Source organism: Siniperca chuatsi, linkage group LG17 (genome assembly GCF_020085105.1).
Source record: "Siniperca chuatsi isolate FFG_IHB_CAS linkage group LG17, ASM2008510v1, whole genome shotgun sequence".
Lineage (NCBI taxonomy): Eukaryota > Metazoa > Chordata > Actinopteri > Centrarchiformes > Sinipercidae > Siniperca > Siniperca chuatsi.
Genome location: NC_058058.1, coordinates 1,611,900 through 1,635,884, shown reverse-complemented (window position 1 = coordinate 1,635,884; position 23,985 = coordinate 1,611,900). Strand labels below are relative to the sequence as shown.

Here is a 23,985-nt window from a genome sequence, read left to right as displayed (position 1 = left end):
TTTTGACGCTTAGTTTACCATTAAACCCGTAATCTTTTACCCATTTATCCAAATATTTTATTTTATCAGGATCCTGTTTTTCTATATACTTCCAATCTTTACACTGTAAATCCTCCCTAGTTTTGGGCTTACTTTGACTCTTGCCCATACTGGAGCTGTTTTTTATGTATTTTGGTCCAACGCTGGGTTAACACCTAGGGTGTTCTAAACGTTGGGATGTTATCAGTGGGGCAATAATTAAAATACCTTTCCAGGTAATTCTCACTTCAACTCTTTCGAGTGGAGAATTCTTGCCTTTGCTTCCTGTAAGGTTTATTGCTTTCTTTCCCACTGCTTTGGTATGAGAAAAAAATACCAAATGGTATTTCTGTCTCCGTTCACTCACACAATCATCCACACTCCTATTTACTTATTTACAGACATCTTTTTCGCACACTTTTGAGGCCTACTCACTTACCATGGAGTTTTAACTTTTAGTCTCACTAAAAGGGGATTCCACCCAAATTATTCTCTTGCCTGATAGGGTCTAGAATCCTCAGGGCTTTTCTTTTGACGCGCTAAACAGCCGCAGTCACAAAGGATTTCCCTTTTGACGCGCTAAACAGCCGCAGTCACACAGGTTTTTAACTTAAAACCTACTCACGGAATTTAAGTCAGCGACAGGACTCCGCCGTCCTCAGCCTTTCGTCTAACTCCTCCAGATTCCGTCAATCCTCGGTTTCCAGCTGACGAGGAGGAAATCCAGTTCCTCTCAAAAGGATCTTAGGAGCCCACCTAGGGGGCCGCTGTGCACAGTCTTCCCTGGAATCCTCCGTGTCCACTGGAAACTCTGGATATGTTGGAATCCGGCTCGAAGGACCAAGTTAATGTCAGGTTCAAGATACCTAGAACATTTAAATCATATACAAGGAAAGAAAGACAAAGGCATTAACTTAAGTTTTACTCGAGGAGAGTAAGCATAGATGCATTCAGTTACATCTCCTACTCACTCTGAAGTGCATCCATGCAGCCTCCTCTTTTTTATTCAGTTTAGGAGATTCCCTGTTACATAGTTTTCTAAAGGGTGGGGGAAGTATATACTGCTACAATAAGAAAAGAAACAAAGTGATGTTGTTAGGTCTATCTCGTGAGAGCGGCCTTGATGGCAGCCACAACTCATGAGACCATCTGGTGTGGTGTCAGCCTGCCCTGTCGGTATGGCAGGGTGCGTTCCTGTTAATCTCACAGACACAAGTTTAATAACACACATATACACACAGCATTGCTGTGTACTTTAAAGGCTACTAAGAACAAAACATAAATGGGATAACTTATGTACATTTTTATTCTAACACAGTCCTTATCTGTCAGGCAGACATGATGTTGTCTCACTTGGTCAACATTCATTAGCTACGGTCAATTATAAGATTGGCGTCCCCCAAGGCTCCATCCTGGGTCCTCTGCTGTTAAGACTTTCCATGCTGTGGTTGGTTAATAGTAGGAGACATGAAATTACTTGTTATGTGTAGATGATAAACAGCTGTTCAGTACATCATAATCACAGCAGGATGAAGTATTCTAGGAAAACAATAACCTTTATTTAAAAATTGACTCTTAATCACTATTACTTTGATTTGGTTTGGTACAGAAATCCATCTTCTGTCTATCTGTTGGTCCAGGAGGTGAAAACAGGATTTTCATTATTTATATAATTTAGTCTTTGAAGCATATCAAAATATAATATTTTAGAAGTGAGTTTCTCTGACTCAGGACATTATTATTAGTCTAAAGTATTGCTGCTCTTTTTGACCACAGCTGCTTGTTAATTGATAGCTCATCATGCTGCTGCAGGTGCTGGTGTTATCTCTCTATTAGGGTCTATTCAATTAAATTAAATTCAATTTTGTTTATATAGCGCCTATTCATTACAGAAGTTATCTCATTGTGCTTTTCCTATAGAGCAGGTCTAGACCGTACTCTTTATAATATTAATTACAGAGACCCAACAAATCCCACCATGTGCAATCATTCGACTATTTGGGTCGGGTCTGGCTGTGCTCGGGCCCCCATCATATCGGATCTCTCTTTTTCAGGCAGTAATTTATGCATGTCAAGTTCAGGTAGGTCAAATCACATCAGGTTTATGGTCACATACACCAGTGGTTTCCAACCTTTTTGGTCTAAGGTCCCCCCACAGCCCTGTCAGTTGAACTCACGTACCACTTCATCGATTCCCACCTATCATGATCCAAATGTATAACACTATTGATTATATATAAGTGGATATTATTACAATATTTTTTTCATACAATTGAAGTGTCACTGTTAAGGTTGGTTTGGTCGACCATCATTCTACCACTTAGAGTGAAGCTGGATGTTCCAACCATTTATCCATTACTTTCAGCTGCCTGTTTAGACTTCTGTGCTCGCTTGCTAACTTGTTTTCACACACTCTTACTGTCTTACTCTTACTCTCTGTTTTTTCAAATTAGTTGAGCTACTTCGCAATCTTTCCACGTACCCCCTGGTAACTGCAGAAGTACCCCCTGGGGTACAAGTACCCAGTGTTGTGCAAGGTCACACTTCATAAGAGCACGCTCAAAGCTCAGTTCACACATATTAAAATGAACTAGTTCACATTCATAGTTCACAATTTTGAATTTTGAACCAGAAAATTAACCAGTTCACATTAATTTCTTCCCTTTTATTCCTTTACAAAATGCTGAGTTTGACTTGGGCTGTTGGCTCGTGGTCTTACCCTTCGTTAATGATTTCTTGGGATCATCATTCACTCGCAGATATTTCCCAAGACTGGTCAGATGCTTCAGCTCGATGTGTTGTTCCAAAACTCTATGACCCATCAGATTCTGTGACCCAAATCAAAGGCATGCCGGGTGCCATAAAGCACAATGCGTGAGCACGTTCAATGAACGCATTCATGCACAACACTGCAAGTACCCCTGGTTGGGAATTACTGCCATACACAATCATACAACACCTAGTGAAATTCCTTCTCTGCATTTTACCTATCCTAAGTATTATGAGCAGTGTGCGGCCACTGTGCAGCACCGGGAAATGTACTCCAGTTCTAAGGAGAATATACCGAACATACGTACATGGTTTGATGGTGGGGGAAACTGGAGCACCCAGAGGAAACCCACGCAATCATGGGGAGAACATGCAAACTCCACAGAAAAAGGCCCTGCCCTGCACGGGAACCCAACCCAGGACCTTCTGTGACATTGATAGTGACAGCACTAACCACTGAGCCACCATGCTGCCACAGGTTTGATGCAGATTGGGTCCAACATTCTGGACCTGAGAAGACACCTACTGTATGTGTCCAAACCTAAATTAAATTTTCTGCCTTTCATCAATCAGTTTGTTCAGTGACATGTACTGTATGGGCACAGAATACATTATGTTTATGAAGCATCAGTGAAAACATTTGTTGCATTGCAGATATGGAGCTTCAGGGTCCTGAGATTTCAGTGTGATGTGTGGACGTTGATGTTTCACATGTTGAATCTTGTTTGTGTCTCTACATCAGTGGAGCTGACTCTGCTGTTGTTGTGGTTTTAATGGTCTGATTGGGCTTCTTCACTGGAACTGGTGTCTTCATTTGAGGAAACTTTCAGGTCGTTGAGGAGGACTGTTTGAACTTCAGGAGGAAAACTGGTGTGTGTGTGTGTGTGTCTGTGTGTGTGTGTGTCCTCAGTGAACTGTATCAGTCTCTGCAGTAGCTTCCAGCTGCAGCAAGCAGTTCAGTTTCTGTTCAGTCTGACTGAGGAGGTTTTTGTACAATGCTTTTTCACTGTGTGAACACATACTGACTGTTGATAGCATGATGACTCTGACAGTAGTAAACTGCTGCATCTTCAGCCTGGACTCCACTGATGGTCAGAGTGAAGTCAACTCCATTCCCTGCTCCACTTCCACTGAATCTGGAGGAGATTCCAGAAAATCTGTCCGATGTTAGGTAGATCAGAAGTTTAGGAGCTTCTCCAGTTTTCTGTTGGTACCAGACCAGGTAGTATTGTGAACCAGTGTAGTGAGCAACTGTTGGACTGGCCTTACAGTCAATAGAGACACTTTGACCCAGCTGCACTGTTTTGGCTGCTGGCTGAGTCACGACAACATTTTGTCCAACAGACCCTGAGGAGAGAGAAGAAACACGGGACATGAGACGGTGAGGTGAAACTCAGCTACACTCCAAATGATTTTCACATCACAGAAAAATGATTTTCCTCACCCTGAGTGAAGCAGAGGAGAGTCCAGATGAGGACGGAGAGCAAAGTCATGTTTTTGATGAGGAGGATTTCTGTGGCTTCTGTTGTCATGAAGGACAGCTGTCAGTCATCCAGTGTTCAACTCTCAGGACTATAAACTCTCCCAGAGCACTGGAGCATGGTGCTGCTGATGCAAAGTGGCTCTCTATGGAAATGCTCTGACTGACTCCAGCAGGGACTTGGATTACTCTGACGATGCTGTTTCTCAATGGATCAATACATTTTCCAAAGTATTGATTAGTAATGTGTCAGTGATCATTTTCATGTGGATTGGTTTTGATGACTGCAGATACATTTTCTTGAAGGGTGTCTTTTTTTGGTTTAATTTAATACTAGAATAATTACAATTTCACATTTACATGAAGGAAAACACATATTAAAATATGATTAATTGTGAAAATTGTGTCCTTGTTTGATCAATATAATATGAAATAAATAATTATTTTAAAAACAGGGAGTGTTTATGTTGAGTTTGTTGTGTTCAAAGTCAGAGAGCCGTGTCTCTCTGCAGTAAGAGGTTTTTGTACGGCGACTCAATCAGTTTGTATCACTGTGGAGGACTTTTGGTGGAGGAACCAGACTGGATGTTGGAAGTAAGTTCAATTTTTGATGTATTTCATTAATTCATGAGAATCATTTTCTTTTCTGCAATTATATATTTTTTTCTAGAAATTGAAATATGCGATTATATATTTTGCTATCCAGTTTTGTCTAAAAAACCAAAGTGCAGTTTTGTATTATAAATTAAATCATGAATGTAATGACTATAATTGCTTGTAGCAGAGAAGACGTGCATTTCGATTTTTAGATTAAAGTTGTAACTTGAGGACTTTTGTCAGACAAAGTCAGAGAGCCGTGTCTCTCTGCAGTGAGAGGTTTTTGTACGACGACTCAATCAGTTTGTATCACTGTGGAGGACTTTTGGTGGAGGAACCAGACTGGATGTTGGAAGTAAGTTTCTGCACAAATATTAAATATCGTATCGTCAGTTTAGGTTTTAATTTCTGTGTCTGAACATTTGTAGTAGATATAAATTTCCACTGGACTGATCTAAATCACTTTAAAGACTCAATCTTATTGTTCATTTATCCTCTTTAACCATGAAGTTGAACTCAAAGCAGCTTTACTGAACTTCTCTTTAAATGTTCCATTTGTGAAATGTGAACAGCTTGAACTGTAGGAAAGATTAAACAACACTTTAATTCTCCTTTTCAAACTGCTTTGAAGTTGAGTAAAACTTATTTTGAATAGTGTGAATGAAGAAAAAAATGTTGCCAAATCTCTGATCGTCTCAAACGGCTCAAATTGTCTTTTAACCTCACTTTGAAATAATGTATTACAATTCTCTGATGCTATTTGTATTTTAAAATCTGTCTGATGAACAGTTTACCTGGTCGTCAGTTATTGTTGGCTGATAATGTCTTTTAACAGTACATCTGATTAACTTTTGCCCTTTTGACAGTTTTGACAGTAAATATGTTTGTATAAATGTAGCAGGACTTTGAATGAAATCATAGATGACTGAAAAATATATTCAAACTGGATTTCGATGTTTTCTTCAAATAATATAAAAAACGTGTTTTTTTGTATTTTAAAGTTTAAAATATGGTTCTTTTATTTCCAGTGTAGTTTGATGTCTTTCAGGTCATATGAGGACTCTTTCTGTGCTGTTATGCATGAGAGGTTTCTTAAAGGGAAGTGAAACAATGTGTGAGTGAGTGACTGGTGGAGCAGAAAAACCATCTGACAGAAACTCCTTAAAGGAGAAAATCCACTCTCACACAGTAAAGGTGTCCAAGTTGCTGGTGTTTGATTGACAGCTGTGTGGTCCCTGTCCTCTAAGCTGATTGGTGTCTCCTAGGTGATGTCCGTCCCACCCTGACGGTGCTGCCCCCCTCCAGCGAGGAGCTGCAGCAGGGGAAGGCCACGCTCATGTGCCTGGCCAACAAGGGCTTCCCCTCAGACTGGAGTCTGGCCTGGAAGGTGGACGGCAGCAGCAGCAGCAGCAGCAGCAGCTGGGAGGAGAGCAGGAGCCCCGGGGTGCTGGAGAAGGACGGCCACTACAGCTGGAGCAGCACCCTGAGGCTCCCTGCAGACCAGTGGAGGAAGGTGGGCTCTGTGACCTGTGAGGCCACCCAGGGATCCCAGACTCCGCTCTCAGAGACGCTGAGGAGAGACCAGTGTCCCCAGTCCTGACCCGACTCACTGGGACTCTGCTACTGGTTTAACTCTGATACTGCTCTCACTCTGCAACTGTCTCTCTCTTTTATTTGACATGTTTCAATAACAATATTTACTAGCTTGTTGCAATGTTTCAATATTATTTCAGTGTTTCCAGATAATAAAGACGTTTTCATCAAATCAGTTGGTTTTATTGTTTTATATCAAAGTGGCTGAATGAGATTCTCTAAATGGTAACACTGACTGTATGAAATCCAGAGAAAAACTGAGCTCACAAAAATGTTGTAATTTCTCCATGATGACTTTAGAAAGAATGAGTAACATTACATAATTTATATCCATACATACTTTATATTAAAAGACTTTATACAGTCAAACAAAACTCGTCACTATTATTTGATTAGTCCAAACCAGTGATGGTCGTGGTATAAGGCCACTTTTTTATCATAAAGATTTGAATGCCTTGTTGACTGAAACTATTTTCTGCTATAGTCATTACAGATTTGTCTGTAATAATAAACCTTTGGAACTAAATCTTGTGGTAGGAACGCTTTAATGAACACTCATCAAATCATCTCTTATTACTGAATTGTTTTAATGGTAAGCACTATAATATTGTCATTGTTTTGGGTGTATCCAAAGAACATGAATTATCCTTAAATAAAGTAAGTATGAGAAATATTTTAAACATCTGAAATAAAAAGCAGTATATCATCAGCATAGAAAGACACAAAAAGAGTGTGATCTTCATATTTAACCCTGGAAATATTTGCATACGGCTTCTGCTGAAGAGTTCAACCGCAAAGACAAATAAAAGAGATGACAAAAGGAAAGAATTTAATTTTTAATGGATTTACATATCCATCCATCCATCCATCCATCCATCCATCTTCTTCCGCTTATCCGGGGCCGGGTCGCGGGGGCAGCAGTCTAAGCAGGGACTCCCAGACTTCCTTTGCCCCAGACACTTCCTCCAGCTCCTCCGGGGATCCCGAGGCGTTCCCAGGCCAGCCGAGAGACATAGTCCCTCCAGCGTGTCCTGGGTCTTCCCGGGGCCGCCTCCGGTGGGACATGCCCAGAACACCTCCCGAGGGAGGCGTCCAGGAGGCATCCGGATCAGATGCCCTAGCCACCTCAGCTGGCTCCTCTCGACGTGGAGGAGCAGCGGCTCTACTCGAGCTCCCCGTGTGACTGACGTCCTCACCCTATCTCTAATGGAGCGCCCAGCCACTCGGGCGGAGGAAGCCCATTTCGCCGCTTGTATCCGCGATCTTGTCCTTTCGGTCACTACCCAAAGCTCATGACCATAGGTGAGGGCAGGAGCGTGGATTGACCGTAAATCGAGAGCTTTGTCTTTCGACTCAGCTCCTTCTTTACCACAACGGTCCGGTACAGCGCCCGCAACACTGCAGACGCTGCACCGATCCGCCTGTCAATCTCACGCCCATCCGTCCCTCACTCGTGAACAAGACCCCGAGATACTTGAACTCCTCCACTTGAGGCAAGGACTCCCGCCCACCCGAAGAGGGCAAGCCACCTTTTCCGGTCAAGAACCATGGCCTCAGATTTGGAAGAGCTGATTCTCATCCCAGCTGCTTCACACTCGGCTGCAAACCGTCCCAGTGCATGCTGCAGGTCCCGGTTTGAAGAAGCCATCAGAACGACATCATCTGCAAACAGCAGAGATGAGATCCTGTGGTTCCCAAACCGACACCCTCCGGCCCCTGACTGCGCCTAGAAATTCTGTCCATATAAATTATGAACAGAACCGGTGACAAAGGGCAGCCCTGGCGGAGTCCAACATGCACCGGGAACAGGTCTGACTTACTGCAATGCGAACACAGCTCCTGCTCCGGGTATACAGGGACCGGACAGCCCTTAGCAAAGGGCCCCGGACCCCATACTCCCAGAGCACTCCCCACAAAGCGCCCCGGGGCACACGGTCGAATGCCTTCTCCAGATCCACAAAGCACATGTGGACTGGTTGGGCAAACTCCCATGAACCCTCGAGCACCCGATGGAGAGTATAGAGCTGGTCCAGTGTTCCACGACCGGGACGAAAACCACTCTGCTCCTCCTGAATCCGAGGTTCGACTATCGGACGAATTCTCCTCTCCAGTACCCTGGAATAGACCTTACCGGGAGGCTGAGAAGTGTGATCCTCTGTAATTGGAACACACCCTCCGGTCCCCTTCTTATACAGAGGGACCACCACCCCGGTCTGCCAGTCCAGAGGCACTGTCCCAGATCGCCACGCGATGTTGCAGAGACGTGTCAGCCAAGACAGTCCCACAACATCCAGAGACTTAAGATACTCAGGACGGATCTCATCCACCCCCGAAGCCTTGCCACCAAGGAGCTTGCCAACAACCTCAGTGACTTCGGCCAGGGTGATGGATGAGTCCGCCTCCGGTCCCCAGCCTCCGCTTCTTCTTCGGAAGACGTGACAGCGGGATTGAGGAGATCCTCAAAGTATTCCTTCCACCGTCCGACAACATCCCCAGTCGAGGTCAACAGCTCTCCACCCGCACCGCATAAGGTGTTGGTGAAGCACTGCTTCCCCCTCCTGAGCCGTCGGACGGTTTGCCAGAATTTCTTTGAGGCCGACCGATAGTCCTCCTCCATGGCCTCTCCGAACCTCTCCCAGTCCTGAGTTTTTGCCTCTGTGACCGCACGGGCTGCAGCACGCTTAGCCTGCCGGTACCTGTCAGCTGCCTCGGGACTCCCACGAGCCAACAAGGCCCGATAGGACTCCTTCTTCAGCCTGACGGCATCCCTTACTTCCGGCGCCCACCACCGGGTTCGGGATTGCCGCCGCGACAGGCACCAGAAACCTTGCGACCACAGCTACGAGCCGCGCGCATCGACAATGGAGGTGGAAAACATGGTCCACTCGGACTCAATGTCCCCAACCTCCCGGGATCTGGGAGAAGCTCTCCCGGAGGTGTGAGTTGTAGACCCTGCTGACAGAGGGCTCCGCCAGACGCTCCCAGCAGACCCTCACGATACGCTTGGGCCTGCCAAGTCTGTCCGGCTTCCTCCCCGCCAGCGGATCCAACTCACCACCAGGTGGTGATCGGTTGACAGCTCCGCCCCTCTCTTCACCTGAGTGTCCAAGACACGCGGCCGGAGGTCAGATGATACGACAACAAAGTCGATCATCGACCTCCGCCTAGGGTGTCCTGGTGCCACGTGCACTGATGGACACCCTTGTGCTTGAACATGGTGTTAGTTATGGACAAACTGTAACTAGCACAGAAGTCCAACAACTGAACACCGCTCGGGTTCAGATCAGGGGGGCCGTTCCTTCCGATTACCCCTCTCCAGGTGTCACTGTCGTTGCCCACGTGGGCGTTGAAGTCCCCCAGTAGAACAACGGAGTCCCCGGGCGGTGCACTGTCTAGTACCCCTCCCAGGGACCCCAAGAAGGCCTGGTACTCCGCCACAACAGTGAGAGACCTGTCCCCCACCCGGAGGCGGAGGGACGCGACCCTCTCGTTCACTGGGGTGAACCCCAACACGTGACGACTGAGCTGTGGGGCTATGAGCAGGCCCACACCAGCCCGCCGCCTCTCCCCGCCGGGCAACGCCAGAGAAATGGAGCGTCCAGCCCCTCTCGAGGAGACGGGTTCCAGAGCCCAGGCTGTGCGTGGAGGCGAGTCCGACTATATCTAGCCGGTAACGCTCAACCTCCCGCACAAGCTCAGGCTCCTTCCCCCAGCCAGTGACATTCCATGTCCCTAGAGCCAGTTTCTGTGTCCGGAGATCTGGTCGCGAAGCCCCTGCCTTCGACTGCCGCCCAGATCTCTCTGCACCAGCCCCTTACGGATCCTCCTGCGGGTGGTGGGTCCACGGAGGACGGCCCCACGTCGCTCCTTCGGGCTGTGCCCGGCCGGGCCCCGTGGGGAAAGGCCCGGCCACCAGGCGCTCGCCGGGCACCCACCCCAGGCCTGGCTCCAGGGTGGGGCCACGGTAGCGCCAATCCGGGCGACGTAACTGGCCTTGATTTTGAATAATCCATTGGGGTCTTCTGAACCGCTCTTGGTCTGACCCGTCACCCTGGACCTGTTTGCCATGGGTGACCCTACCAGGGGCATAAAGCCCCAGACAACATAGCTCCCAGGGTCATTCGGGTACTCAAACCCCTCCACCACGTTAAGGTGGCGGTTCAAGGAGGGGGATTTACATATTACATAAATAATTTAGGGTTACAAAAATAAAATACATTTGTTTGCTGGAATACATTTTGTCAGTAAATCATAATATTCTCACTAAAAGTCTGAAGCATTCATTTTGAGAAAGTGGCCATATTGCTTTCCAGGTTTGGTATGAGGCTGAGGAGGATGCAGCTGTTGGGAAGCTGACTTTCAGTAGCTTGGAAGTCAAACATAAATGGAAATTTAGACAATGTACAGTCAGTGGTCACAATCTATTGCAAATCAGTAGCCAACATCTGTGCCATAACATCTGTCATAATGTTCTTTTTTTTTTCACTATGTCAAAAATGTTTAAATTCACTTATATGTTCATTACTGAGGTTATATAAAGGTGGTGTTGTACTGGACTACATTATATTGAGAGGTGTTTCTAAGCATTTCACCTCCATATTTACATATATGAGGGGGGCAAAATATTAGAAACACGTCTGAATATAATGCAGTCGAGTGCAAAACCATCACTATCTACTCAATGCTAAAATATTATTTAACTGAAATCTCTATGACAGCGACAAAAAACTGAACAGTAGAGGCATCATAAAAGTATGACTTAGTGTTACTATACTACTATTATTAATCAATGTTTACAGCTCCCGTTTATATATTATATTTATTACTACCTTTTATACCTGCATACATCACAATTTGTATGTATGTGTATACACACACACAGTAAATATAGTATATATAAAGATGGGTGACAACTGACAGAAAAAGGCAGCATGAAGTGTGTTAGTATGGAGTCAGGCCACCACGAGCCTCCAGAACAGCTTCAGGGCTCCTTGCCAAGTCTGTGGAGCTCTACTGGAGGGATGAACACCTCCTCCACAAGATGTTCCCTCAGTTATATATACAACCTTTATTAATCAGGTCATCTGACTGAGATCAGACAGACCTGAGTACAGCAGGTAGAGAGAAACACAAACTAAAGGATATACAGCATCAGAGACAGTCACAGACGTCACTACACAGATCTGAAGATGAGAGTTTATATTATATCATTTGGTCTTATGGAGATGGTGGTGGAGAGCGTTGTCTTACACGTTGGTCCAAAACCTTCCACAGGTGTGAAACTGGGTTGAGATCTGGTGACTGTAAAGGCCGGAGCATTTTATTCACATCATTTTCATCCTCACCAAACCGTTTAGTGAGCCCCGGTGCACCGAAGCATCTGCATTTGAGATGTTTCTCCACTCTTTCATTCAGCTTTGTCCTGTATATATATTTATTTATACTACCTGTGTAACCATCACAGTATATATGTATATGAGTGGACTGCCTGTCTAAAATCCTGTTTTTATCTGCTCATACATTACAGTTTTTTCATTTTATCATTACTGTGCACCTGCCTACTACAGTTTTATATTTACAGTATTATGTTTTCTTTCATCATATTATATTATATATATCATATTATATTCCTTTATTTTAACTTCTGACTATCTTTTTATTTATTTTAGAACTAACAATATTAATTAAAAAAGATAATTGCCAATGACTGCTTCACTGTAATTGTTAAATTCTGGTTTCTTCTTGACTAATTCAGTATTCTCAGTGAGTTTGAAAAAATCAACAAATCAGTCAAAGATTAAACATTTTCTCCAGAACAAATGATTCAGAGTTTTGTGTTACAGTTCCTTGTTGAACCATTTTTTTCCTGATTGAAACTTTGCTGTAAAACAGTGTTTGAGTAAACTGTAACAGTGTGATAATGTCTCAAACACTGTTAGTCAGTAATAATAAAATACTCGAAAAAACTTTTTAACACAATCATGAGTTTTCTTTCAGAGAAGCTTCTAATGTTTTAGTTTCAGTGCAGCTGTTGAGTCAGATCAGTTCCTCTCCAGCTGAGGGAGGTTTTTGTACGACGTTGTATCACTGTGTGAACGAGCTGTAACCCTGCTGACAGTAGTAAACTCCTGAATCTTCAGCCTGAACTCCACTGATGGTCAGAGTGAAGTCAGTCCCAAATCCACTTCCACTAAAACGACCTGGAACTCCAGACTGACGGCTTGTAGCTCGATAAATCAGGAGTTTAGGAGCTTCTCCAGGTTTCTGAAGGTACCAGTGAAGGTAGCTGTAAACAATGTTACTAACACTCGTACTGGTTTTACATCTGAGAGAGACAGTCTGTCCTGGAACAACAGACTGAGATCCAGGAGACTGAGTCAGGACGATTTGTCCTGATGAACCTGGAAAACATGAAAAAGAGGAGAAGGGTTATTGAGACAAATCCAGCTTGGAGAAAGATGATCAGCATCCAAACAGAAGAGTCTCATTTCTTTAACATGGAGAATAGATGGAAGAAGGTAAATGCTGCTCGTTTCAGTGTTTCTCCATCACAGCAGAACTTCATTGTGGTGAACCTGATTGCATCCTGAAACAAAGTTTTCAGAAGAGAGTCTCACCCTGAACAAGGAGCCCCAGGGTGGCCAGCAGTGGAATCAGTGACATCATCATTGTGCTGCCGGCGTGTCAGTGGCTCTGAAAGGCCTGGACAGCCACTGATCAACACTGGCCTCTTAACGGCTGGGAGCAGAGAGGCAGGACAGATATGCAAACACACAGAGTCAGTGAACTGTAGCTGTCCTCAACATATCATGGTGTTTCCTCCTCAGTGCTGGGACAGCTGGCTGATAAAGTGTCTATAGTTGTATCAGAAAATGAAAGAACTCTGCCAACTACTTTCACGTTACATTGGTTCTCTGTGTTGACTCATTGGGTTTCATCCATATTAACTGATATGAAGTGATACCTCAGGTTTTTATGTTTTATATATTGAAAATAATTTGATGTAGACATGCTGACATAACTGATAGTTTTGTTGTATCAGGTGGAGTTTTATATATGGACCTTCTTGGTCACATGCTGAGTATTACCTGATGAAGACATAATGTCCAAACGTCGTAGCTGCACACAATAAACTCTGTTAGAGCATTAAATCAGTGAGCAGGAGCCTTTTTCTTGATTCACTTCACATGCACACATGTTGTGAAAAAACGGGAAGAAAACTAAACTTATACTTTAAGACTTTCAAGGCTTCTGAGCTTTGAAAAACATATTTAAAATATCTCACAGCATATCAAATGTTATATGTACATTACAGTAAGTGTCACATGTGTTTACACAGCACATTAATCATTATCATCATTGTCATTGATCCCTGTTATTTCAAACATTTCAATTACACTTTTTAAATCTAAATTTCAAATTTTCACTCTGGCATTTAAAGATTTTTAATGCTATTTATTCTCTGAAAAGGTTTCACTTTACCTCAAACTTTCTTGGGGGGGAATTCGGGCTGCAGAGGGAGGAGGACTCAAACTCAGACAATCGAGGCGCACAGGGACAGTTCAGTAGTTTATTGAAAAAAGTGGAGATGAAAAACCTTGCTGGCAGGGTAGCAAGTCCGAACAGAATTAACTGAGGAACAGGTGAACAGGAATGTGGCAGGAAAGGGGTTCAGGCAAATAGGCAGGAAGACACAGATCAGGGTTCAGGTAAAGACTGCAGGTTGCAGGTTGCAGATGCAGGGAGCCAAAGGCATGAAGCAACATAGCAACACTGACAGCACTGACTGGGGAAGGGCCAGGTATTAGTACTGACAGGGTGATTGGAGAAAGGAGACACAGGTGAGCAGGTGGGAGTCAGGTGACTGGGTCAGGTGGGAAAGTCTCAGGCCTTGTTCAGACTGCCAGCCCAAATCTGTTTTTTGGCAGATTGTATCCAGATAGATTTCAGAAAGTCTCGACAGCGAAAAATGAAATGCGATTTTGCGAATGCTGATCCGAGCCACATTTGGAGGTGGTTTGAAATGCGATTCCAATCGGATTTCTACAGATGAGTCTCAGTCTGGACGCTGTGGCCGATCAAAGTGGATTTCAAAGTCTGTTTTGCGTCGCTTACACCGTGACACACGACGATGACTCAAATCCTGAGTGACGGAAGTGCGTCAGAGCGGCTCATGGATGATCTTATAATACATCCATGGAGCAGCAGAGCAGAATCCATGCTGGGCGCTGTCAAGTGCGACGAAGGAGTTCTGACTTGACAGCATGATTGTTTGGAGGGCGAGATGACGAAACAAATCTGATTTGCCTGCAGCCTGAACAAAGCCATAGAAATGCAGGGGCCTGGGGAAGTGGGAATGGCTGAACTGAGGGACTGAGAGCCGCGGGTTGGGACATAACCACTGAGGCCTCATGTGGTAAATGCACAAACAACTTTTAAAGCAGTTGTTACAATTAATAGTGGAGAAAAATTCAATGAATCTGTCGGTGTGGCAGTGAATTCAAATGTGAACACCTGGAATGCCATTAAAAAAATCTCCACAGACTTAAAAAGATCTAATCTTGGAGGAATATCCAGGTCTCAGGTCTTTAGTTGAAACTAAACACTGTTCTATTCACAGACAGCCGTTACGATGGGATTATAAGTATGAAGTGTGAGGGGACATATGAGGCATTTGGTACACAATCAGTTTGTTCAGTGACATGTACTGTATGGATTGTGGCACAGAATACATTATGTTTATGAAGCGTCAGTGTTTCTGCCACAGAAAACATTTGTTGCATTGCAGATATGGAGCTTCAGTGTCCTGAGATTTCAGTGTGATGTGTGGACGTTGATGTTTCACATGTTGTGAATCTGGGTTGTGTCTCTTCAGCTTGTTAAGGTGGACTGGTTGAAGTTCAGGAGGAAAACTGGTATGTGTGTGTTTCTTGTTTTTATATCCCAGTGGGGACTTTAACCTGATTGCACACTAACCCATGGGGTCACTGTGGGGACAGAAACTGAGGTCCCCGTGGGTGGAGACGGCTTTTTGAGGGTTAAGACTTGGTTTTAGGGTACAGGTTACAATTAGGTTATGGTTATGGTTATGGTAAGGGGCTAGGGAAAGCATTATGTTAGTGACTGTCCCCCAAATGGTCAGTGAAACAAACATGTGTGTGTGTGTGTGTGTGTGTGTGTGTGTGTGTGTGTGTCCTCAGTGAACTGTGTCAGTCTCTGCAGTAGCTTCCAGCTGCAGCAGGCAGTTCAGTTTCTGTTCAGTCTGACTGAGGGAGGTTTTTGTACGACACTTTTTCACTGTGTGAACACAGCTTGACTGTTGATTTCATGAAAACTCTGACAATAGTAAACTGCTGCATCTTCAGCCTGGACTCCACTGATGGTCAGAGTGAAGTCAACTCCATTCCCTGCTCCACTTCCACTGAATCTGGAGGAGTTTCCAGAAGATGTTTCCGATGTTAGGAAGATCAGAAGTTTAGGAGCTTCTCCGGTTTTCTGTTGGTACCAGGACAGGTAGTATTTTGAACCAGAGTAACCAACTGTTGGACTGGCCTTACAGTCAATAGAGACTCTTTGACCCAGCTGCACTGCTTTGGCTGCTGGCTGAGTCAAGACAACATTTTGTCCAACAGACCCTGAGGAGAGAGAAGAAACACGGGACATGAGACGGTGAGGTGAAACTCAGCTACACTCCAAATGATTTTTACATCACAGAAAAATGATTTTCCTCACCCTGAGTGAAGCAGAGGAGAGTCCAGATGAGGACGGAGAGCAAAGTCATGTTTTTGATGAGGAGGATTTCTGTGGCTTCTGTTGTCATGAAGGACAGCTGTCAGTCATCCAGTGTTCAACTCTCAGGACTATAAACTCTCCCAGAGCACTGGAGCATGGTGCTGCTGATGCAAAGTGGCTCTCTATGGAAATGCTCTGACTGACTCCAGCAGGGACTTGGATTACTCTGACGATGCTGTTTCTCAGTGGATCAATACATTTACCAAAGTATTGATTGATAATGTGTCAGTGATCATTTTCATGTGGATTGGTTTTGATGACTGCAGATACATTTTCTTTAAGAGTGTTATTTTTTTGGTTTAATTTAATGCTAAAATAATTACAATTTCACATTTATATGAAGGAAAAAACATTTATTAAAATGTGATTAATTCTGAAAATGATGTCCGTGTTTGATCAATATAATATGAAATAATTAATTCTTTTAAAAACAGGAAGTGTTTATGTTGAGTTTGTTGTGTTCAAAGTCAGAGAGCCGTGTCTCTCTGCAGTGAGAGGTTTTTGTACGACGACTCAATCAGTTTGTATCACTGTGGTACACGTTCGGTGGAGGAACCAGACTGGATGTTGGAAGTAAGTTAAATTTTTGATGTATTTCATTAATTCATGAGCAACATTTTTATTTCTGCAATTATATTTTTGTCTAGAAATTGAAATATGCGATTATGTATCTTAACTTCCAAATTTTGCCATGAAGTGTTGTCTAAAAAACCAAAGTGCAGTTTTGTATTATAAATTAAATCATGAATGTAATGATTATAATTGCTTGGAGCAGAGAAGCCGTGCATTTCGATTTTTAGATTAAAGTTGAAACTTGAGGACTTTTGTCAGACAAAGTCAGAGAGCCGTGTCTCTCTGCAGTGAGAGGTTTTTGTACGACGACTCAATCAGTTTGTATCACTGTGGTGGACTTTTGGTGGAGGAACCAGACTGGATGTTGGAAGTAAGTTTCTGCACAAATATTAAATATCGTATCGTCAGTTTAGGTTTTAATTTCTGTGTCTGAACATTTGTAGTCGATATAAATTTCCACTGGACTGATCTAAATCACTTTAAAGACTCAATCTTATTGTTCATTTCTCCTCTTTAACCATGAAGTTGAACTCAAAGCAGCTTTACTGAACTTCTCTTTAAATGTTCCATTTAATTTGTGAAATGTGAACAGCTTGAACTGGAGGAAAGATTAAACAACACTTTAATTCTCCTTTTCAAACTGCTTTGAAGTTGAGTAAAAATGATTTTGAATAGTGTGAATGAAGATAAAAATGTTGCCAAATCTCTGATCTTCTAAAATGGCTCAAATTGTCTTTTAACCTCAGTTTGAAATGATGTCGACAATTCTCTGATGCTATTTGTATTTTTAAATCTGTCTGATGAACAGTTTACCTGGTCGTCGGTTATTTTTGGCTGATAATGTCCTTTAACAGTGCATCTGATTAACTTTTGCCCTTTTGACAGCTTTGACAGTAAATATGTTTGTATAAATGTAGCAGGACTTTGAATTATTTCATAGATGAATGAAAATGGGATTTCAATGTTTTCTTCAAATAATATTAAAAAAAAGTTTTTTGTATTTTAAAGTTTAAAATATGGTTCTTTTATTTCCAGTGTAGTTTGATGTCTTTCAGGTCATATGAGGAGTCTTTCTGTGCTGATATGCATGAGAGGTTTCTTAAAGGGAAGTGAAACAATGTGTGAGTGAGTGACTGGTGGAGCAGAAAAACCAGCTGACAGAAACTCCTTAAAGGAGAAAATCCACTCTCACACAGTGAAGGTGTCCAAGTTGCTGGTGTTTGATTGACAGCTGTGTGGTCCCTGTCCTCTAAGCTGATTGGTGTCTCCTAGGTGATGCCCGTCCCACCCTGACGGTGCTGCCCCCCTCCAGCGAGGAGCTGCAGCAGGGGAAGGCCACGCTCATGTGCCTGGCCAACAAGGGCTTCCCCTCAGACTGGAGTCTGGCCTGGAAGGTGGACGGCAGCAGCAGCAGCAGCAGCAGCTGGGAGGAGAGCAGGAGCCCCGGGGTGCTGGAGAAGGACGGCCACTACAGCTGGAGCAGCACCCTGAGGCTCCCTGCAGACCAGTGGAGGAAGGTGGGCTCTGTGACCTGTGAGGCCACCCAGGGCTCCCAGACTCCGCTCTCAGAGACGCTGAGGAGAGACCAGTGTCCCCAGTCCTGACCTGACTCACTGGGACTCTGCTACTGGTTTAACTCTGATACTGCTCTCACTCTGCACTCTGCAACTGTCTCTCTCTTTTATTTGACATGTTTCAATAACAATATTTACTAGCTTGTTGCAATGTTTCAATATTATTTCAGTGTTTCCAGATAATAAAGACGTTTTCATCAAATCAGTTGGTTTAATTTTTTATATCAAAGTGGCTGAATGAGTTTCTCTAAATGGTAACACTGACTGTATGAAATCCAGAGAAAAACTGAGCTCACAAAATGTTGTAATTTCTCCATGATGACTTTAGAAAGAATGAGTAACATTACATAATGTATAGCCATACATACTTTATATTAAGAGACTTTATACAGTCAGACAAAACTCGTCACTATTGTTTGATTAGTCCAAACCAGTGATGGTTGTAGTATTGTCACAGACAGGCCAGGCTCCACAACCCCACACACACATTGCACTCCCTCACCAGAATACTAATCTGATCCACCTGTCACTAATCACACACCTGCACTTCATCTGCACTTCACTCCCGTATAAAACCACCTCCATCACCTCAGTCAGTGTCTGGTCTTGTTTGGAATAAGACAGATCACAGTGTCCAGTCTACACAGCGTCATGGACTCTAACCTCACATCTGCAAAACGTCTTTCCGTCTCCTGAGCTCCTGATCCTGGTCCCATGCATCTCCAGTCTCCTGTGTGTTTCTCCACTATCCCAGAGCTTCATCCCGACCAGTCGAAGGACGGTATCATTATCATCAACACTCTATCAGTTTACTTTGTGTGCAATAAATACTACCTGTCTCATCTTTGTGTCTCCGGCCTGCTCTGTCCGTAACAAGTATAAGTCCGAAATGTTTTGTCACATTCGATATGAATGCCTTCATGACTGAAACTATATTCTGCTATAGTCATTACAGATTTTTCTGTAATAATAAACCTTTGGAACAAAATCACATGTTAGGAAAACTTTAATCTAATCATCGAATCATCTCTTTTAAATAAGTATGAAAAATATTTTGAACATCTGAAATAAAAAGCAGTATGTCATCAGCATAGAAAGACACAAAACGAGTGTGATCTTCATATTTAACCCTGGAAATATTTACATACTGCTTCTGCTGAAGAGTTCAACAGCAAAGACAAATAAAAGAGATGACAAAAGGAAAGAATTTAATTTTTACTGATTTACATATTACATACACACACACACACACACAGTAAATATAGTATATATAAAGATGGGTGACAACTGACAGGAAAAGGCAGCATGAAGTGTGTTAGTATGGAGTCAGGCCACCACAAGTCTCCAGAACAGCTTCAGTGCTCCTTGCCAAGTCTGTGGAGCTCTACTGGAGGGATGAACACCTCCTCCACAAGATGTTCCCTCAGTTATATATACAACCTTTATTAATCAGGTCATCTGACTGAGATCAGACAGACCTGAGTACAGCAGGTAAAGAGAAACACAAACTAAAGGATATACAGCATCAGAGACAGTCACAGACGTCACTACACAGATCTGAAGATGAAAGTTTATATTATATCATTTGGTCTTATTGAGATGGTGGTGGAGAGCGTTGTCTTACACGTTGGTCCAAAACCTTCCGCAGGTGTGAAACTGGGTTGAGATCTGGTGACTGTAAAGGCCGGAGCATTTTATTCACATCATTTTCATCCTCACCAAACAGACCAGTGAGCCCTGGTGCACCGAAGCATTTGAAATGTTTCTCCACTCTTTCATTCAGCTTTTTCCTGTATATATATATATTTATTTATACTACCTGTGCAACCGTCACAGTACACACACACACACATATATATATATATATATATATATATATATATATATATATATATACACTGTATATATATATTTATATATATGTACATATATGAGTGCACTGCCTGTCTAAAATCCTGTTTTTATCTGCCCATACATTACATTTATTTCATTTTATCATTACTGTACACTTGCCTACCACAGTATTATATTTTATTTCGTATTATATTATATATAATATATATATCATATTATATTCCTATATTTTTACTTCTGCACTATTTTATGTTTTCGATTCTCTTTTATTTTTATGATTTTCGTTGAGCATTCTTGGACGGAGTCTGAGAACTAAAAATATTATTTAAAAAGATAACTGCCAATGACTGCTTCACTGTAACTGTTGTGTATTTGACAATAAATAACTTGAAACTGAAGTAAACTATGACAGAAAGCTTCTATTGGATTGCATTGGATTGCTTTACAGGTGTACCTAATAAAGTGGACACTGAGTGTATATCTCTGCTTCATCAAAAGTGTAAAATATTTTGGGTCTAAAGAGAACATTACTGTTTTAAAGTGTTGTTTTGTTGTTTGTATGCATTTCTTGAATGTGTTAAATAGCTAATTAACCTATTTATCCTTCAGTTTGAATTCTCTGCTTACTTTGTGTTACATTCTGGTTTCTTCTTGACTAATTCAGTTTTCTAAGTGAGTCTGAAAAAAGAGGTCGCCTCAACAAATCAGTCAAAGATCAAACATTTTCTCCAGAACAAATGATTCAGAGTTTTGTGTTACAGTTCCTTGTTGAACCATTTTTTTAGTCAGTAATAATAAAATACTCTGCTGAATTCTATGAAAAATATTTCCACAATAAAAATATAACTTTTTAACACAATCATGAGTTTTCTTTCAGAGAAGCTTCTAATGTTTTAGTTTCAGTGCAGCTGTTGAGTCAGATCAGTTCCTCTCCAGCTGAGGGAGGTTTTTGTACGACGTTGTATCACTGTGTGAACGGGCTGCTGTAACTCTGCTGACAGTAGTAAACTCCTGAATCTTCAGCCTGGACTCCACTGATGGTCAGAGTGAAGTCACTCGGTCCATTTCCATGTCCACTAAAACGACCTGGAACTCCAGACGGACGGGCTGTAGCTCGATAAATCAGGAGTTTAGGAGCTTCTCCAGGTTTCTGAAGGTACCAGTGGAGGTAGCTGACACCATCACTATGAACACTCGTACTGGTTTTACATCTGAGAGAGACAGTCTGTCCTGGAACAACAGACTGAGATCCAGGAGACTGAGTCAGGATGATTTGTCCTGATGAACCTGGAAAACATGAAAAAGAGGAGAAGGGTTAGTGAGACAAATCCAGCTTGGAGAAAGATGATCAGCATCCAAACAGAAGAGTCTCATTTCTTTAACATGGAGAATAGATGGAAGAAGGTAAATGCTGCTCGTCTCAGTGTTTCTCCATCACAGCAGAACATCATTGTGGTGAACCTGGTTGCATCCTGAAGCAAAGTTTTCAGAAGAGAGTCTCACCCTGAACAAGGAGCCCCAGGGTGGCCAGCAGTGGAATCAGTGACATCATCATTGTGCTGCCGGCGTGTCAGTGGCTCTGAAAGGCCTGGACAGCCACTGATCAACACTGGCCTCTTAACGGCTGGGAGCAGAGAGGCAGGACAGATATGCAAACACACAGAGTCAGTGAACTGTAGCTGTCCTCAACATATCATGGTGTTTCCTCCTCAGTGCTGGGACAGCTGACTTACAAAGTGTCTATAGTTGTATGTAGAACATGAAAGAACTTTACTAACTACTTTCACGTTATATTGGTTCTCTATTTTGACGTATTGGGTTGCATCCATATTAACTGATACGAAGTGATACCTCAGGTTTTTATGTTTTATATGTAGTAAATAATTTGATGTAGACATGCTGACGTAATTGATAGTTTTCTTGTATCAGGTGGAGTTTATATATGGACCTTCTTCGTCACATGCTGAGTATTACCTGATGAAGACATAATGTCCAAACGTCGTAGCTGCACACAATAAACTCTGTTAGAGCATTAAATCAGTGAGCAGGAGCCTTTTCCTTGATTCACTTCACATGCACACATGTTGTGAAAAAACTGAAAGAAAACTTAACATATACTTTAAGACTTTCAAGACTCCTGGGCTTTGAAAAACATATTTAAAATATCTCACAGCATATCAAATGTTATATGTACATTACAGTATAAAAGGTTTCAGTCGTAGTCATCTGGACACTGTTTTCAGAATCAAGACGTTTCGGCTCCCATCCGGAAGTCATTCTCAACTGTGAAAAAATGGGACGGGAATTCGAAATTTAAGCTACTCTGTGTTACATAAGCCCCGCCCTCAGGGAGGAGTCTACCTGAGTATCTGTTAATAGCTAGTTTCACCTGAAACTGACCTAATAGTTTCCAAGATGGCCCAGTAATCAGTAATCAGGCCTATTGTTTTCTGGCTGCATCTACTTCATCACTGTTAAGTACCTGATTAGCATATGATTGGCTTGACCACGGTGATAATACACTCTGATAGACTTTGGGCAGATTGAATCTCAGACCACCATTTCTGTTCAAAGAGGGGTTCTCTTTTCTTACAAAAATGGCTTCCTTGACGCCCCGTTCAAACCAACTCTTCTCTCTACTTAGACTCTTCACCTCGCTGTCTTCAAATGTGCGGTTTGTAGCTTTTAGATGCAAATGCACGGCGCTCTGCAATCCCGAGTTAGCGTGTCGTCTGTGCTGATAAAGTCTTTGTGAAGCGGCTGTTTGGTCTCGCCTATGTACCGTTCTTTGCAGTTTTCCTCACTGCACTGAATGGAGTAAACTACATTGTTTCTGTGTGGGTAACTTGTCCTTAGGGTGAACGAGTTTCTGTCTTAAAGTGTTGCCTGGTTTAAAGAAGACAGGAACATCGTGCTGTCTAAAGATCCTTTGTAGTTTTTCAGACAGTCCAGACACATAAGGAATGGAGACGCCGTTCCTTCTTGGTTCTGTTACACCTTTGTCCTGTTTTTTGGCTCTTTTAACTTTGTTGATAGCCCAAGTAGGATAACCACAGGCTGAGAGTGCACTCTGGACATGCCTTTCCTCTTTCTTCTTACCCTCTGAGCCGGTGGGCACTTCTTGGGCTCTGTGTTGTAATGATGTCGTACTTAACAGTGATGAAGTAGATGCAGCCAGAAAACAATAGGCCTGATTACTGATTACTGGGCCATCTTGGAAACTATTAGGTCAGTTTCAGGTGAAACTAGCTAATCAACAGATACTCAGGCAGATTCCTTCCTGAGGGCGGGACTTATGTAACACAGAGTAGCTTAAATTTCGAATTCCCGTCCCATTCTTTCACAATTGAGAATGACTTCCGGATGGGAGCCGAAATGTCTTGATTCTGAAAACAGCGTCCAGATGACTACGACTGAAACATTACAACACATTCTACATTACAGTATGTACACTAATATGTGTCATATGTGTTTACACAGCATATTAATTATTATCATCATCATCATTGATCCCTGTTATATAAAAATTTCAATTACATTTTTTAAATCTAAATTAAAGATTTTCACTCTGGCATTTAAAGTTTTTAAATGCTATGTATTCTCTGTAAAGGTTTCACTTTACCTCAAACTTTCTTGGGGGTGAATTCGGGCTGCAGAGGGAGGAGGACTCAAACTCAATCGAGGCAGACGGTCAGTAGTTTATTGATAAAAGTGGAGATGAAAAACCTTACTGGC

At 42.7% G+C, this 23,985-nt stretch overlaps 6 gene segments (V, D, J or C); 2 read left to right on the top strand and 4 right to left on the bottom strand.

The window, feature by feature from the left end:
* The first annotated feature begins 2,813 nt into the window (after window positions 1–2,813).
* Window positions 2,814–6,629, top strand: LOC122864632. The segment is given in 3 exon segments: window positions 2,814–2,818; window positions 5,185–5,219; window positions 6,130–6,629. A coding segment is annotated over 1 exon segment (264 nt).
* On the bottom strand, window positions 3,778–4,560 carry LOC122864587. The segment is given in 2 exon segments: window positions 3,778–4,134; window positions 4,232–4,560. Coding segments are annotated over 2 exon segments (432 nt in total).
* Window positions 6,630–12,468: 5,839 nt separating the features above from the next.
* On the bottom strand, window positions 12,469–13,275 carry LOC122864612. The segment is given in 2 exon segments: window positions 12,469–12,858; window positions 13,075–13,275. Coding segments are annotated over 2 exon segments (369 nt in total).
* A 2,428-nt stretch (window positions 13,276–15,703) lies between these two features.
* On the bottom strand, window positions 15,704–16,516 carry LOC122864592. The segment is given in 2 exon segments: window positions 15,704–16,092; window positions 16,190–16,516. Coding segments are annotated over 2 exon segments (429 nt in total).
* A 174-nt stretch (window positions 16,517–16,690) lies between these two features.
* LOC122864634 lies at window positions 16,691–18,598 on the top strand. The segment is given in 2 exon segments: window positions 16,691–16,822; window positions 18,095–18,598. A coding segment is annotated over 1 exon segment (261 nt).
* Window positions 18,599–20,519: 1,921 nt separating this feature from the next.
* On the bottom strand, window positions 20,520–21,956 carry LOC122864602. The segment is given in 2 exon segments: window positions 20,520–21,537; window positions 21,754–21,956. Coding segments are annotated over 2 exon segments (375 nt in total).
* Between the last annotated feature and the right edge of the window lie 2,029 nt (window positions 21,957–23,985).